Raw genomic sequence first — 14,393 nt, 5'->3', positions numbered from 1 at the left:
TCACCTACTTTAGGCCGCGAAGGTCGCGGGGATCAACGACTACTTCAGCATTGATCGGCGAGTGGGTCGAGGGACCCGGAGAGTAGCCCGGGAATCTCCGAGTTCGAAGCCAGAGGCAACGACACACCACCGGCTACCGCGATGCGGCTGGACGAACACCGAATGACACCACCTCGCCTGGGGAATCCTGGCGTGCTCACTACTTCCGGTTTTCGCACTCAAGATATTCCTACCCTTCACCTTACCAACGATAGCGAAGCAGGGGTGAGATCCACATGCCGCCATTCCAAATGCCTTCGCACTGCTTATCCATCCAGATTTTAGTCAAAGATATGCCGTGGACGTGCCTTTGTTTTTCTGACGATCCGCGACACGTCATCAGAGCATTTTTCACGAAATTCAGAACCTGATTCAGAGGTCTAACTATAGTTCGCTACAATATGCGTCAAAAATCCAATCATACACGCGATTTCCCTTTGGTGCAACGTGATTGTATGGTTCGAACGTTCGTAATGATTGAAAATTCTCTTTTTTTCTTATTCGAAAAACGTGGCATACATCGAGGACAGCCTCTTTTTCAAATCAAATCATATTCTCATCAGTCAGAAAGTGTCGGTGGAATATTCGACACTCGATAAATAGTATCCACGGATACATCGTACGGTAATTTTCATTCGTCCGAAGCTTCCGATTGCTCCGCAGCTATCGCTTGAGCAAACCACAGCTGAAAGTCAATTACGTAACCCACTCGCCTCACGAGTCGGGATTACGATACTAATTCTCGAGATGGCCACTTCTTCCACGACCATCACGTAGCAACGTTACTTATACCTGTAACGTCTGCCAATCTGCCGGCTATTCGCGTTCACGGACACGAGCAGACATCCCATAACCGCTGGAACCAAAATGAACCGGAGGTATTCGAATAGGCAGACGTGCGAGAATCGCGACGTGCCTACGTGTCGGGGAAACCGATATGGTATGGAGCGCGAGCACCGCTAACTTATCAGGGAACCAGAGAGTCTGAAAGTTGGAACACGCGTCTCCTTGAAACTTGGCGTTCGCTCGATCCCATTGGAGGTAGTGTCTGGTCTACATCAAGAGTCAGGAGTCAATGAAGCGTGACGCCGGGTCCGTAGAACACGCAAACCCTTCGATTCGCCCAGGGATGAGAAGCGGGGGAGAGTTGAGCATCAAACGAGGATTCAGGGCGGCCGAAAGTTTGGGATCGTTCTACCGTAGAAAGTGGTAACACCGTGAAGACTTACCTCACCGAAGACTACAACCTACCAAAATTTATTGACACAGCTGAATTACTGTAAATAAATTTCTGTCTCTGCAGCAAAATTCATCCCGATCCCGATCATCGAGGTTCCCTACGGTCGCGGTCCTTCAAAATCGTTCGAGGTTTTTCACCGTCGTCGTAGCGCGTCGGATTCTCCTCGCGGTCCGACCGTTCACTTCGCCGAGCGGCTTGACCTGCAACAATTCCGACAATTTCTTCCAACCGCGGTGAAAGCAGAAAAAAAAAAAAAACAACAAGATTCGGCGGTTTTCAACTCCGAGGTCACATTTGACATGAGTACGTTCCACGCGCTCCGCTCTATGCAGATGTTTTGAAAAAAAACAACAATTCAAGCTCATCAAAGGAAAAACTTCATCGCACACAGTCGCCTGCAGCGATGCAGGGGTTGAATAAAAACTTGAACGTGACATTGGTGAAATGCTTTTATGCTCCAGACGAAAGCTTGCGGCGTAGTAACCGGTAACTGCGGACCGTAACGGCTAAACGATAGTACGAAATATCATCCGTGCGAGTTTATTACCCAGCATTCTCTACGCTCGCTTTGATCGAATTGAGCTTAAAATTTTTCATCTTATTTATTTTACAGCAAACACGAGCCAGTACGCCCACTACGTGTTCAACACCCTGGACCAAGATCACAGCGGCTTACTCAGTTTCGAAGTAAGTCTTCTTTAAAAGTTTTGACACCCCGCCTAGTTTCAACAGTCGTAAATTTTACTTAAAAGAAAAAATTGTTTTATGTACCGTCGGACGGCTAAACTCGAAGTACATAAATTTCTTGCTGATCAGGCACACGGTTACTTATAACAGGGGTCGGAGAAAAAAAACTGCTGAGAAAAAGAGCTCGGATTCACCTCAGTTCGGGTTCTTGGTGACTTTGGTAGGTCCATTATACGCTCCCTTGGTTCGAGAGACTCGGTCGGCTCATCCTCGGGAAGTCTCTTCAACGTTTAACAATCGTGAACCACCGTCGTTATATTTATCTAACGAGAAATCTATAATCCACCCGCAGATCACTCGGCGTCCAACTTGCTCGTCAAAAGGTTTCGAGCGATCGATTATCCGGTTGTCAAAGCGTGAATGCCGATTGATTCGTTGCGAAATTGAACCGAGCAATAGATTCCGACAAAAAAATATCAACTCGGTGCGAAAGTTGGAAAAATTCAATCACGTGTGAAGTAGGAAAATTATTCCAATAACACATTTCGCGACATCGACGTGTAAGCGGAACCTCCCTGACGCCCCGTCGCCTCGGATTTATCAGCTGCCCGGCACCACGGCACGACCTATTTATTTAACGCGAGTATTCACCCGCCGATCATGCCGTACGCCGAAATTGCCAATGATACCAAATTTGAATCCTACACTGCAGGCAAATTACGTCATCGAGTTCATACAGAGAATTCCCGGTGGGGCGTTCGGTCGCTAGAACGAGGGGTGGTTTTTCACTCGTCGCTCTCAGCGCGGCTCACTCGTCGTACGTTACGTAGCGGCACACCGGATCCGAAATCTCCACGTGTACGAGTACATGAAACGATTATTAACACACGTGAGGACGGAATATTATAGCTTTCGCATGTACGCGGTATCGCACGATCGCGTTACCTCAGAACTTCCTCGTATTACAAACGGGTCAGGTTTGGTCGGGTGGTTTATACGTCATAGGTAGGTACGTGACGTACCGCCGAGCGTATAATTGAGGTGACAGTTTCCCTGGAAAATTTATAGGGTCTGTTACGGTATCCATAGGGTCTGAGTCCGTTCTCAGTTTCTCCACGTTCCTACATACCCTACTACAATAGTTACGCCCACCGGAAACGATAACGCTTGCACCGAAAAATTACGATTCGTATTCCCCGAATGCCTGACTTCATTCAATTGTTGATACACCAAATCGCGGTTTACAACAAATCCGTGCAGTCGCTATTCTCATTTTGATTGTATCCCCGGTTAATACCGGGATTTTTATTTCCACGAGAGCTGCTGGAATTTCGCATAGCTCGGATGGCTATTCAACCCTGCGAAACCAAGCGTTGCCAAATGCGTTTCGAGTGTCTCCTTTCAAATGCAAACTCTTCAGCTGGGACTCATTTCAAATGATTGCAACGCGTGAAGTACCGGGGAGAATGGAAGATTTTACTTTACATCCCCCGTACGCTATTCTCTAACGCTGTAAAACCCCGAATATGTAGGGAATCCACAATTTGCATTCGTAAGCGTAAATAAAACATAAGAATTCCGCTGCAGTAGTGTGGGTTACGTACCGGTGAACCGAGTTGTCTGACCGCACGCCGGTACCTACCACTTTACGTACGGTGAAACGCGTCCCCCGAGTTCGTTTCGTTCTACCTATAGACATTTAGACAAGTCCGATAGAGACGACCTGACCGACTTTCGCTCATCAAACATTCAATGCGAAAATTCCGCTACCCTCGCCAAATTGGGGTCCGAAACCGACACTTGTCGCTTAAACATTTATCGGACGTTGAGACAGGAATTTCTTATCCTCGCGCGGCTCTCCCGTATGTCCGGGGAATCGAGTATCAGACGACGTCGAGTGAGAGGGCAAAAAACCGACAAACAAAACCTCGGATTACCTTCCACTAGTTGCGATCGCCGGAAAATATGGTCGACTAGCTTCGTAAATGGGTGAAAAGAAAAAGTAAATTATAACTCCGTGCTCGCGAAACAACGACAGAATTACCTCGAGAACAGCCCGGGGGGGTTAGCTCCGTTTTTTTTTTTACTTCGCCGCCGTGCCCCGCACTTGTCTTAATTCCAACTCCAATTTTCCCTCAACTTCCGACCTTGGGGGTTCGTCCCTGACCTGGGCCGAAATCACCGAGGGCCTTGGAGTCCGGTGTCGCCTCGTAAATCTCTGTATATATGTATTAAAGATAACTAGCGCGCGCCGCAGTAGTTCGGAAGACGTCGGATCAAATGTACGTATCGGATGGCACCCTACTTCGCTGGTATTACACTAGGTCAGCTATACCTATAGCCGCAGTCGCACCGGTCGACGTTGGGACGCTGAGTGTAACACCCGATAAAATTACGTACCTACACCTACCCTCCGTGAATGGAGGAAAAGGCGAAAGGTATCGAGACCGGTATCAACCCCATTTTCTCTCGCAGCCTCGTAAAGTTTCGCTTAGGACGAAACCTTGAATTCAGATATCACACTTTGCGCGGTGCTCGAACGACGTTATAAATAATCGAGAGCCAGAGTCCGAATAAAGTTACCCGCGTATATAAAGGCAGCTGCCTTGTAAATTGAACCCGGACGAAAAGGGGATCGACGAATCTTTTTTATCGCCTATCGGAACGCTTGCAGCCGAGAAATTGAGAAAAGCGTCACCCTCGTCGTCTCGCTGGTCAGGTACCAACATCCGTTTTCGGAACTCGCTGCGCACTCCTTTTCTTATAATCGGTTAATATGCCAAAAGTTTAAAAAAAATTTCTCTCCCAAGAGTTCTCGGTAACTCGTTATCTCGTCTCCGAAAACCTTGCCGCCCCGCGATCTCTCAATTTTAATTCTTCTGCCCCCTGGTTTTCTCTTCTTCCGCGCGCGCGTCGTCGTGTTAGTCGAGTGAGAAAAGAGGGCGAACTTTGATACTATCACTTTATACCTCGAAAACCGGGGGAGTTGACAGGTGACGAGGAGGGAAGAAGTGTACCCGCGCTGACGACAGTCGGGGGGGGGGGGGGATTCAAAGCGCGAATGAGTTGTTAGCTTCCGTACCTGTGGAGCATCGTATGCACCGAGATACGTGAGAGCCTTTTCGTGTAGCTTACTCGGCCAACTTGACCTCTCTCACGCCATCAGCGAACACTCCGAAATAATTTCCCTCGTAATACCAACGGCAGTCGGCCGGCCCGACGAGATCCGAATTCCCTCTCTATTTCGCTCTTCTTTTCTCCATCCTATAATACGATCCTTGGCTCAAACGAGGAATTCCAGAAGCCGAGTTCAGCGGTATTGTGGCTATCCCTATAGATTGTAATAATCGCGTTATGGAGGGAAAATCTCCGAATCCAACCTTTTTACCTTTTTTTTTTTACCCTTCTCCTCTCAACGAAACGATCGTCGACCACCTTGCCATTTCACATAATAATGATTTTTTTTTTTCTTTTCTCTTCCTCTCTGAAAAACTCACCTAATTGCTGCGAATTTTCTCCGCCGTTTCTTTCATGTCCGCGAATCTTTTTCCCGTAAATTATCCAACCAGCCATCATGTGTTTCCCGCCTCTCCGTACGCCAACCTTTTTCATTCGAACTGCGGTCTTTCGAATGGTTCACGTGTCGTCGGATTTTAATTTCGTCACCGAGTGCGGGAAGAGGTTGTTCATGTCGCGACTCTCGTTCATTACGGGTAATCGGTCGCGTGCCCTCGGAGACCCCGGGGATCGCGGGTGTGACACGCACCCAATTTCGGTAGCGGAGGTCGCGCGGCGAACCCCCTGCCCTCCGACAAACTCCGCAATCCACCTGGCCCACCGCAATCCACCACGCAGATTCCATACGCGCTGTATCTATTGCGGACCGACTGCTGTGCTCGAAAACGAACGCGAACAAATACGCGAGTCAGCGCGAATCGACCGAGTCGAATTATCGCGAGGGTTTCAACTTCTCAACCCCAACTTTTTCCAATTCCCTGTCGAGCCATAATCGATGCCGGGGATGCCGGAGAAAGGCGATTCGACATCGAGTGATCGAGGTTTTTTCCCTTTTGCAAAAAAAATAAAAGAAAAATGAGAAGTAAAAGTGATCAAAATCTTTCGATTTCGCATGCACCTAGGGACACCTAGGTCGTTAATACGATGTAATCTGTTGTTCAACTAGAGCCGGGTCAGAATTCACGATGTTTACTCGTCTCTACTGTACACAGCAGCCTACGGTTGAGAACGGCGATTACGGTAGGGAAAGACTGTGGCTGTGGTTTGCGGCACACCATCGTGTTACCTGAGCACACATGGCGGTAGCTTTAGCCAGCCAGAGCTAGCTACTAGCCGGTCTAACCATCGAGAGCTATAGTTCCACTGCCAACCCCGTTCCCCATACGCCCTTCGCGCTTTTCACGGCTTTATTTTCTCGCTCCAATTTTCGTCGAGGGGTAAAGATAAAAGACTCGCAATTCCCACGTAGGCACATACCAATTCCGGCTATGTAGATAACTACGTGCCAGCTGGGTCGCGTTACTCTTCAATTTGTTGAATTATTATCATTATCGCTGCAACGGTGGCGGACGACTGTGGGGTGGGCAGCCCCCCCCCCGGTTTCGGCTTTGTAGCGAAACAAACCTGCGGACACGTAGGTGGCTGTAGGTAGAACTTTATAACTTGACGAACCTGCTGCCGGGGCACGGAATAGCGTCGGAATAAAGGTATGCCGGGTTCGGTGTACGTAGCTCGCTTCACGAAGGCACGAAGGGAGACGGTGAGATTCGGAAGGGTAAGAGTTGTGGCAGGAAGGATAGGAGTTTAGATCCCCGGATGCTAAGTAAGATTAAGTGCAGGCGTCGGGAACGACGTATGCCCGGGGTTAACAGCTGAGCTGAAATTTACACAACGGACCTTACACTCCGCACCTCCATCGTCCCCCGAAACAATTCCTTCCTCCGCGTTGCAGCGCGGATATTCACGTAAAAACACGAAGATAACCCGCCCAAACGCCGTGTAAATAACTCCGATCTTCCGTTACCCCGAATTTCGGTGGAAAATTATCCGAGAATCAGTCGTGAGGCAACCGCAGTGGAGAAATCGTCCAAGACACGATTACCCTGAAAGTTTTAAGCTCCTCGGAACAGCCAGCGTTAATCGTGGTCGAAAATTCGAGGTCATAGCGACGAGTCGTTTGAGCCGGTGTTTTTTCGCGTCTTGTAAGTTATTGATAAAGCACGTAGCGAGCTTTATAGAGAAGCTGAGCCATTGGCGCCCGAATTGACTATAGCTTTATAAAACAGGAAAATAAAAGCGGTGAGAAGAAATAAGGAGCTGGTAGCGGAGATGGATATCTCGGGTAGAACGACGTAAAGAAAGATGCAAGTGGAATGAGCAAATAAACATACAGAAAATAAAACTGCGAATGCTTCAGCTGAAACCGCTGAAAGAAGTTTCGCTGTCTGAAAGGTTTCGTGAAAGGACGCGAAGGCCAACAGAGAGAGCTAAGGTATGGGAGAGAAGAACCGGCGAAAATAGAAGGAAAAACAACTCCTTAGCCACGGACTGGTTCGGTTCAGTCAAGCCGGGAAGGATGTCGTTTACTTCAGGACTTTGACGCATACGTTGTACCCACCCACCTTCGCCCCCTTGAGATCGCAGTTATTCAAAATCAGCTCAATTCCCATTTCCTCATTCTATTTACACGGTGTACCCTTCCTTCCTTCCTTCCTTCTATTCATACTGTAGAAACAGATTCGTAACGTTCTACATCGACGCCGTTGGACACTTTTCACTGCTGGACGTTTTGGACCGTTCATTTTATTTTGTCATTATTCCTTGTTTTTTTTTTCTCTCTCGTTCTACAATTTACTCTGATTGCGACGCGACTGCATAACAATTTACTTTTTTGGGAGTAGGTGCTCAACGTTCGGGTGGCCTTGCATCGCTGGCATGGAGAGCGCGGAATTTCGGGTATAGCTGAAAAAAAAAAGAAGAAGCGAAAATAAAAAGAAACGAATAGAAGGGAGGCGAGGAAATTTAGTCGGGGATTCTTCACCGGGGGCTAAAAGGTCAATTTTCTAACTCGCTCGCATGTTGCTGGGCGGAGAGTGTTTCCGTTCAATTTCTAATACTCACATGCACACGCGGGGTATAACCCACATTCATCGGAGATGGATAAGTGGAGTAAAAAATATTCATTGCTCGGGGCAGAGAAATACGTAACAGACAGAAGTCGTTGCCATGGGGATCCCCATATCGATCTCGTTCGCCCGTCCGTCGTTCGTTCGGCGCACTCGGAGTTATTATCGTCAGTTACCGGTGGTCTTGTTTTGTTCCATTGCTTCTGGACCATTACCGCGCGTAATCCACAGCTGTAGTACTTACGTCGTACGTAGTAAACCCCATCGCAGCGCAAAAAGCAAACCGAACAGATCACAAATTCACTAGCCGCGACGTTTAACATACCGCGCGGGCACCTGCAGCTGAAGCGAAGCGCTGGTGATAAAATCACGAATGAAATTTCGCACAGCTATAGGTACCGAGCAAATGTAATACCGATTCAATTTATAAATCACTTCGAGATCGAATCGATCGTTCTTATATCAGCATAACTACATCGGCGTCCAATTAGCCATTCCGCAATAAGTGCATCTGCCGCGGTATTGAGCTATTCAGAATTCCACGTGCCAACTGCAACGTGAGATGAGATTGGATAGTAGTTCGGTTTGAGTTTGCCGTACGCCGTTCGCCTACTATTTGCTCTTGGCGAGTATAATAACTACGTTGCGTTATTCGCGCGGATGGACGACATTTCAATAACGCGATAACCCAGAAACGTGGGCTTGAATAAGTTTCTTCTCCGGCTGCATAGCCGCCACCCCCGCCCCCCCCCCCCCCCCCACCCCCGTCGTAATGCACCAAGAGATCTCGTATCCCTATAAATATACCCTCATATACCGGCTACCGGCAACCACATTTACGAGTTAAAAGTGTCGTCTTCCAAAGTGCCAACCAAAGTGCGCCATCGCCATCTTACCTCCCCCCCCGCCCCCCCCCCCCTACGCTCCGCTGTTTTCTCATCCCTTAACAGCCGGCAACAACATTACGTCACGCGAGACGACGTTTCCAAGATTCCCGTGTTTACGGGAAAAGCTTCCTCCGCTAGGTGTACCAAACTATACAGGCGTATACAGTCGCCTAACTAAGAAGATCAAATTACCTTCCCACGGCTGGAACCCCAACTCGAGCGATAATCCCCCCTAATTAGGTACGCATCTAGCTCGGCTGGAACGAAAGGATGCACCTCGGATTTCAGGAACACATTAACAGAGGCGAACGCCGCACATAGCTGTGTTTTCCAACTGAATCTCAGAAATATAATTCTCAGTGAATTTATCGAGTGGATGCTTCTGCATCTAGTAGGCTACAAAATTGTGCGAAATCCATGAAGATAAAGCAAATTAAGAAGCGACGAATCACGCCGCCGACTTTTATCGCTGCTGCAATTTATGTTTCGTTTTATATAACCGCAGGATTTTGTCACCGGTCTCAGCATACTCTCGAGAGGTTCGATGGACGAGAAATTGCGCTGGACGTTCTCCCTTTACGACATCAATGGAGACGGCTGCATCACTCGGGACGAGATGACGGACATCGTCACCGCGGTCTACGATCTGATGGGAAAGTTTTCCGATCCAAATCTCGACCCGGAGGGAGTCAGGGACAGGGTTGACCGGATGTTTCAGGTTAGTAGATCAATAGTCGATAGTCTAAGGACGGAATCGAATAAGAAGAGAAGAAACGACGCGAAAAAGGAGTGTATTCGCACAAGAAATGGAGCAAAAAGATGGAATATCTACGGCCGAGCGAATCAACTTCGGATTTTCGCTCTAGAAATCCCGATGCGCGAACAGCAAGGACGAAGAACGCAGTTGCGATGCGCTTTTTTGTACCATAAAACTTTATTCGATAGAAAAAAGATTCTCGATAGTCTCGCGTCAAAACGTCATGATATCCCTCGAAGCGTGGTAGGACAAGTTGACGATAGGAGAAAAGAGAAGAAAAAAAAAAAAAAAAAAAACACAAACTGGGAGACGACGAAGAAGCGCAAGACAAATTCGGGAGAGGATCAGACGTTGAAAAAATTTCACCGGTTGACGTTATCGGGCGGTATCATCTCCGACGAAAAGTTTGATATCGCGCGAGAGGGGGGGCGGGGGGGGAAGTGTACGTATATTTCATAAGACGTGAGTGTAAAGATCCGCCAGTATTTACAGCGACTTAAGAAGCGCGGATTTTACCTTGTGGCGAAACTCGGAGGGGGAGAGAAAGCGGGGGAATTCAGATATTATTTCGTGATTAAATTCCGCTCGTCCAAAGCCGCTCGTATTTACGTTATTTGCCGTTTCCTTTTACTCCTTTTAGCGGCGGTGTTCGTGGGGGATAAGTAAAGCGGTTTACGGATGAACAAACATCGCGGCGTGTTCAGGAGCTGGTGAGATAAAACTCGACAGGACTATCCTCCTCGAACCCGGTATAAGCTGTGACCGACCGAGTGAACCAAAACGAAACTGTTGAAATAGGTTTCGTTGGTGCACCTCCGAACGAGAAAGAATGAGAGAAAGCGCGAATGTAGCTGCGGGAAATAGATTCTCGTATCCCGCCACAAAGAGTTTCGCAAGATTTAAAGCTCCGCGGAGCGGCTCCTCCTGCGACGACTAGCGAATACAATTTCATCACCTTTACTCGCTACGTGTTCGGTTCCAGTTCCTTCTGTTCGAAACGTAACTCACACCTTCGACGACCTTCCAGAAACCTACAACTCCGCTAGCGCGAGAGGGTGATTCTAATTTTCCAAAAAAACATTTACCTACTAGGGTAGGAGGTAGGTAAAATATTTATGTAAACTTATACAGCTGAGTTTGACGGCGAAGTATGTACACCAAAGGTTACCCTGAATCGGGGAAATTTGCCTTCGGCAAGGTTGCCCAATTAGCATTCTCGAGGACGAGATACTCCGGAGGTGGCGCGTGTCTTCCTCTGCTATAGCGGGTAAAGCGGGCCTCATAATTAGAAACGAGCCTGTCGTCTCTCTTTGAGGCAGTGGAGAAATCCCAGGAGCACCTCTAAATTCTACGTACATATTCGCAATACTCGAGTGCAATCGTCACATTTTGCTAGATACGATTACGCTCTCTTTACAAGATTTTTCAAATTTCTCCGATGCGCGTTATCGCGTTGGTACACATTTAACGGTAGAAGACGACGTGCGTCGATGGCTCGCGCGTCATCAACCCCGGAGTGACGATGAAGAGGCAAGGATGCATTAGCGAGCTGCCTAGCCGCGTAATTATGTTTGACGAGCTAGAAGCTTTACGTCGGGGATGCTAATTACCCGAGGTACCTAACGACGGGTGTGTAACAACGACGCAGGAACCGAGCAACGACTTCTGTACGGGAATAAAAGGTTCCAACTTTCGCTGGACCAAACTTTCTATTTCATCCTTCACGCAGTATCTGCAATTTAGATCGTACGGGAACGTCGGGTTTTCTTCCCAAATTAAATCAGGCTTTTTGTGCGGCAAATTGATTTGCACATCAATTACGGTCTCCGATTATTAATAATTTTCATCATATTTCCGCTCGAATTACCGTGAAATGAATTCGAATATTATTGCGTTACAAGCTGACGATTTGCTGGAGGGAGAACTTGGCACGCGAAATCATCGGAGCGTGGTAACTGTCGCCGCGCTTGTTGCGCGCAACGGGTTGCAAGAATTTCGAGAGCGTTCGCGATCTATAGATCAACACGGAGATACGGCCTGTACACGTGTACGCGCCGAGTTTACCGCATGTATAATATGCATCGCATGAGGGGGTCGCACAATAGACTGAATACAAATTGAAGTGACGCATCGATTCAATCTATGACGGTCCTCCATGGCGGTGGCTGTGCGACCTGCAAATAACAAATAGCGGAGCTACAAATGTAACGCGTCGTATCACTGCAGCGGCAACCGACTGGAATCACCTGAGCGAGTGAAAAAAAAAATTCTTACCACAGTCGATTCCGACACCAAATTCCAGGCTATCGTATACACGCGCTATACCTGCCGCCGAATCGAGTTGCAAATAATTGCTGCAGCGGTGACACGCCATCCCAACTTCCACCTTCGCGTGCGCAACTACGGTCGCGTAACATCTCGTGTCTAGATCTATCCGTATACGGCCGTGAGGGTGTACACCCTAAAATGATGTGTCCACTACTGTGTATGTATATATGAATATGTACCGTACGACCTGTCGACCTCGCTTTAATTTAAATTATCCCCATCTCACTCGCTCTCGTCGCGTTACAAACGCGTTCGTCCTTGCTGTAGGTAGCCACAATTTAATTACAAGACAAAATGACCAGACGAGGGTGCAGTTCCACGGTTGATGCAACGGCTAGCTGCATTGTGACTGGATTGGACGTTCTCTGCTTGGGATCGCGTCGTGCGAACGTCGCTTACGCGTACATTTTTGCCGATATAAAATTGAGAGGCGAGAATATTTGATATGATCGATTTGTTCAACGTGCATGATACGTTTGATCTTGACGTTTCAGAAGATGGATGGCAACAGGGACGGTGTGGTGACCTTGAACGAATTTTTGGAGGCTTGTCGGGGTGATCCGGACATTTCAGCGAGCATGGCCGCCCTGGATACGGCCTTCTGACACTCGGCGCGACCCCGATACACCCCATGGACCTGAACGTCGTTTTATTGGCGACAATCGTGAATGATCGACCTCGATAATTGTGCCTCGGCATATGAATGGACGAGAGCAATACGCGGCGACGCAGCGACGTTGTCTCTACCGGCATACGGAGAAGGAAAAACGAAAAGGAGAAGTAGGAAAAAAACTTGACAAAATCGAAAAAAAAACAAAAAAAAACAGCAAAACAAATGGTTCTAACACCCGTACTGCGAATGCGATGTTACGACGACGGGTCAGCTGCAGACGCACAACGATATTGGTTGACAGCGTTGTGCAATACTACCTTTTATATAAAACACAACGTACGTCCGTGCGAATTGATCATCCCCGGGCTTAATAACTCGGGGATCCCCCGCTGCTTTCATCCCCCGACGCGAGAGTGATCGAATTATACCCTGCCGAAGTTTAGATTCGTTTCAATGCGAAACAAAGCGATGCGCTGCACGAACAATTCGCGGATTCGTTCAACCCTGGAGAGGAAATTATTCGACGTACGGTTCCGGTTATTCCGCGCTTGATCCTCTTTCAACAAATCCACAGTTATGAAATTATAACGATGTACGTGACGGAAGTGAATCAGCGAAGAAAAAGGAGCGCCGATACACAAACCAAAATGTTTTTCAATTCGCACCGAATTAACCGAAGATTGCCGCAGCAGCAGCAGCAGCAGCAGCAGGTCTATAAACGTAAATGTGTAGGTATAATGTAATTATGTAATGTATAGAACGTGAATGGTTGGGCTTCCGGAAAATGTCCTGGATGGCTCACGATCCAGGAAACAACAAAAAAAAAAAAGCGGGTTTTGTGATTATGCGATAATGGTGTTTGAAAATTAATTAACAACGGTGCCAAATGTTTCACGTAAATCATATTATGATTAAACAATTAATAATGAATGCGCAAAAAAAATTCGAACAAACAACCCGATTGTAGTGTGTATAGATGATTACATGGCGATGCAACAGCGCCAGGTACGTACAGTTGATGGGAAAATGACTACACCGGATGAATGGTATTCATTATATAAATTAGTCTACCGTGTTCAGGTACAGCTGGATTAATTAAAACTCGCGCGAGCCCCGACTACCGGCGAACTCGCGGATGTGATTTATTATTTTACTTTTGAGACATATGTTGATCATTCGTATAAAAGCGTTCTAATTCACACACATGCAGGTACAACACGGTAAACGATCGCTATTGAATTCACTCGAATTTCTCCTTTTTTCTTTTTTTTATTTATCGAACAAACTTGTTTGACTACCACGAGCGTTTATCAAATACCAGCTGACAGACAATGAAATAACGGAAAATACCGAGGGTAGAATCAAGGTAGGCGAGAAAGCGAGTGCATCGAATAATCGGGTTAATAATCATGCATTTGTATCTTCCTTCAATTCATCCCCTGGAATCGTCGGTAGAAATTCTGAAAATCCCCATATATACGGTCGGAATTGACATGCGAATCCCCGGGGCTGGAGCTTCGGAGCAAACACTCGGCACACCCCGAAATACACGATTATCCAAGTTTATACGACAACCCCGCGGTGAGAGGCTACTCGAATAATTGGCCTCGCGTTTCGTTCGTTCGTTTTTGTTGTTTTCGAATTTTTTGTCGATAAAAGTAAATCGTAGAGGTAAATGTATTTTGGCTGGAAGAAACAA

General features: G+C 47.4%; 1 protein-coding gene across 2 annotated transcripts in view; it reads left to right on the top strand.

The window, feature by feature from the left end:
* Nucleotides 1-14,393, top strand: part of LOC105692943 (Kv channel-interacting protein 1) — a 96,564-nt gene extending 82,171 nt beyond the window's left edge. For both annotated transcript variants that reach the window (XM_048649209.1, XM_048649203.1), the window contains 3 exons: nucleotides 1,893-1,966; nucleotides 9,502-9,714; nucleotides 12,576-14,393. In XM_048649209.1, the coding sequence (XP_048505166.1) occupies nucleotides 1,893-1,966; nucleotides 9,502-9,714; nucleotides 12,576-12,686 (398 nt within the window). In that variant the 3' untranslated portion in view covers nucleotides 12,687-14,393. The remainder of the gene's footprint in view (nucleotides 1-1,892; nucleotides 1,967-9,501; nucleotides 9,715-12,575) is intronic.

This window comes from Athalia rosae, chromosome 1 (genome assembly GCF_917208135.1).
Source record: "Athalia rosae chromosome 1, iyAthRosa1.1, whole genome shotgun sequence".
NCBI lineage: Eukaryota > Metazoa > Arthropoda > Insecta > Hymenoptera > Athaliidae > Athalia > Athalia rosae.
Note: the sequence above shows the minus strand (reverse complement) of the source record. Positions and strands in the feature narration are given on the sequence as shown.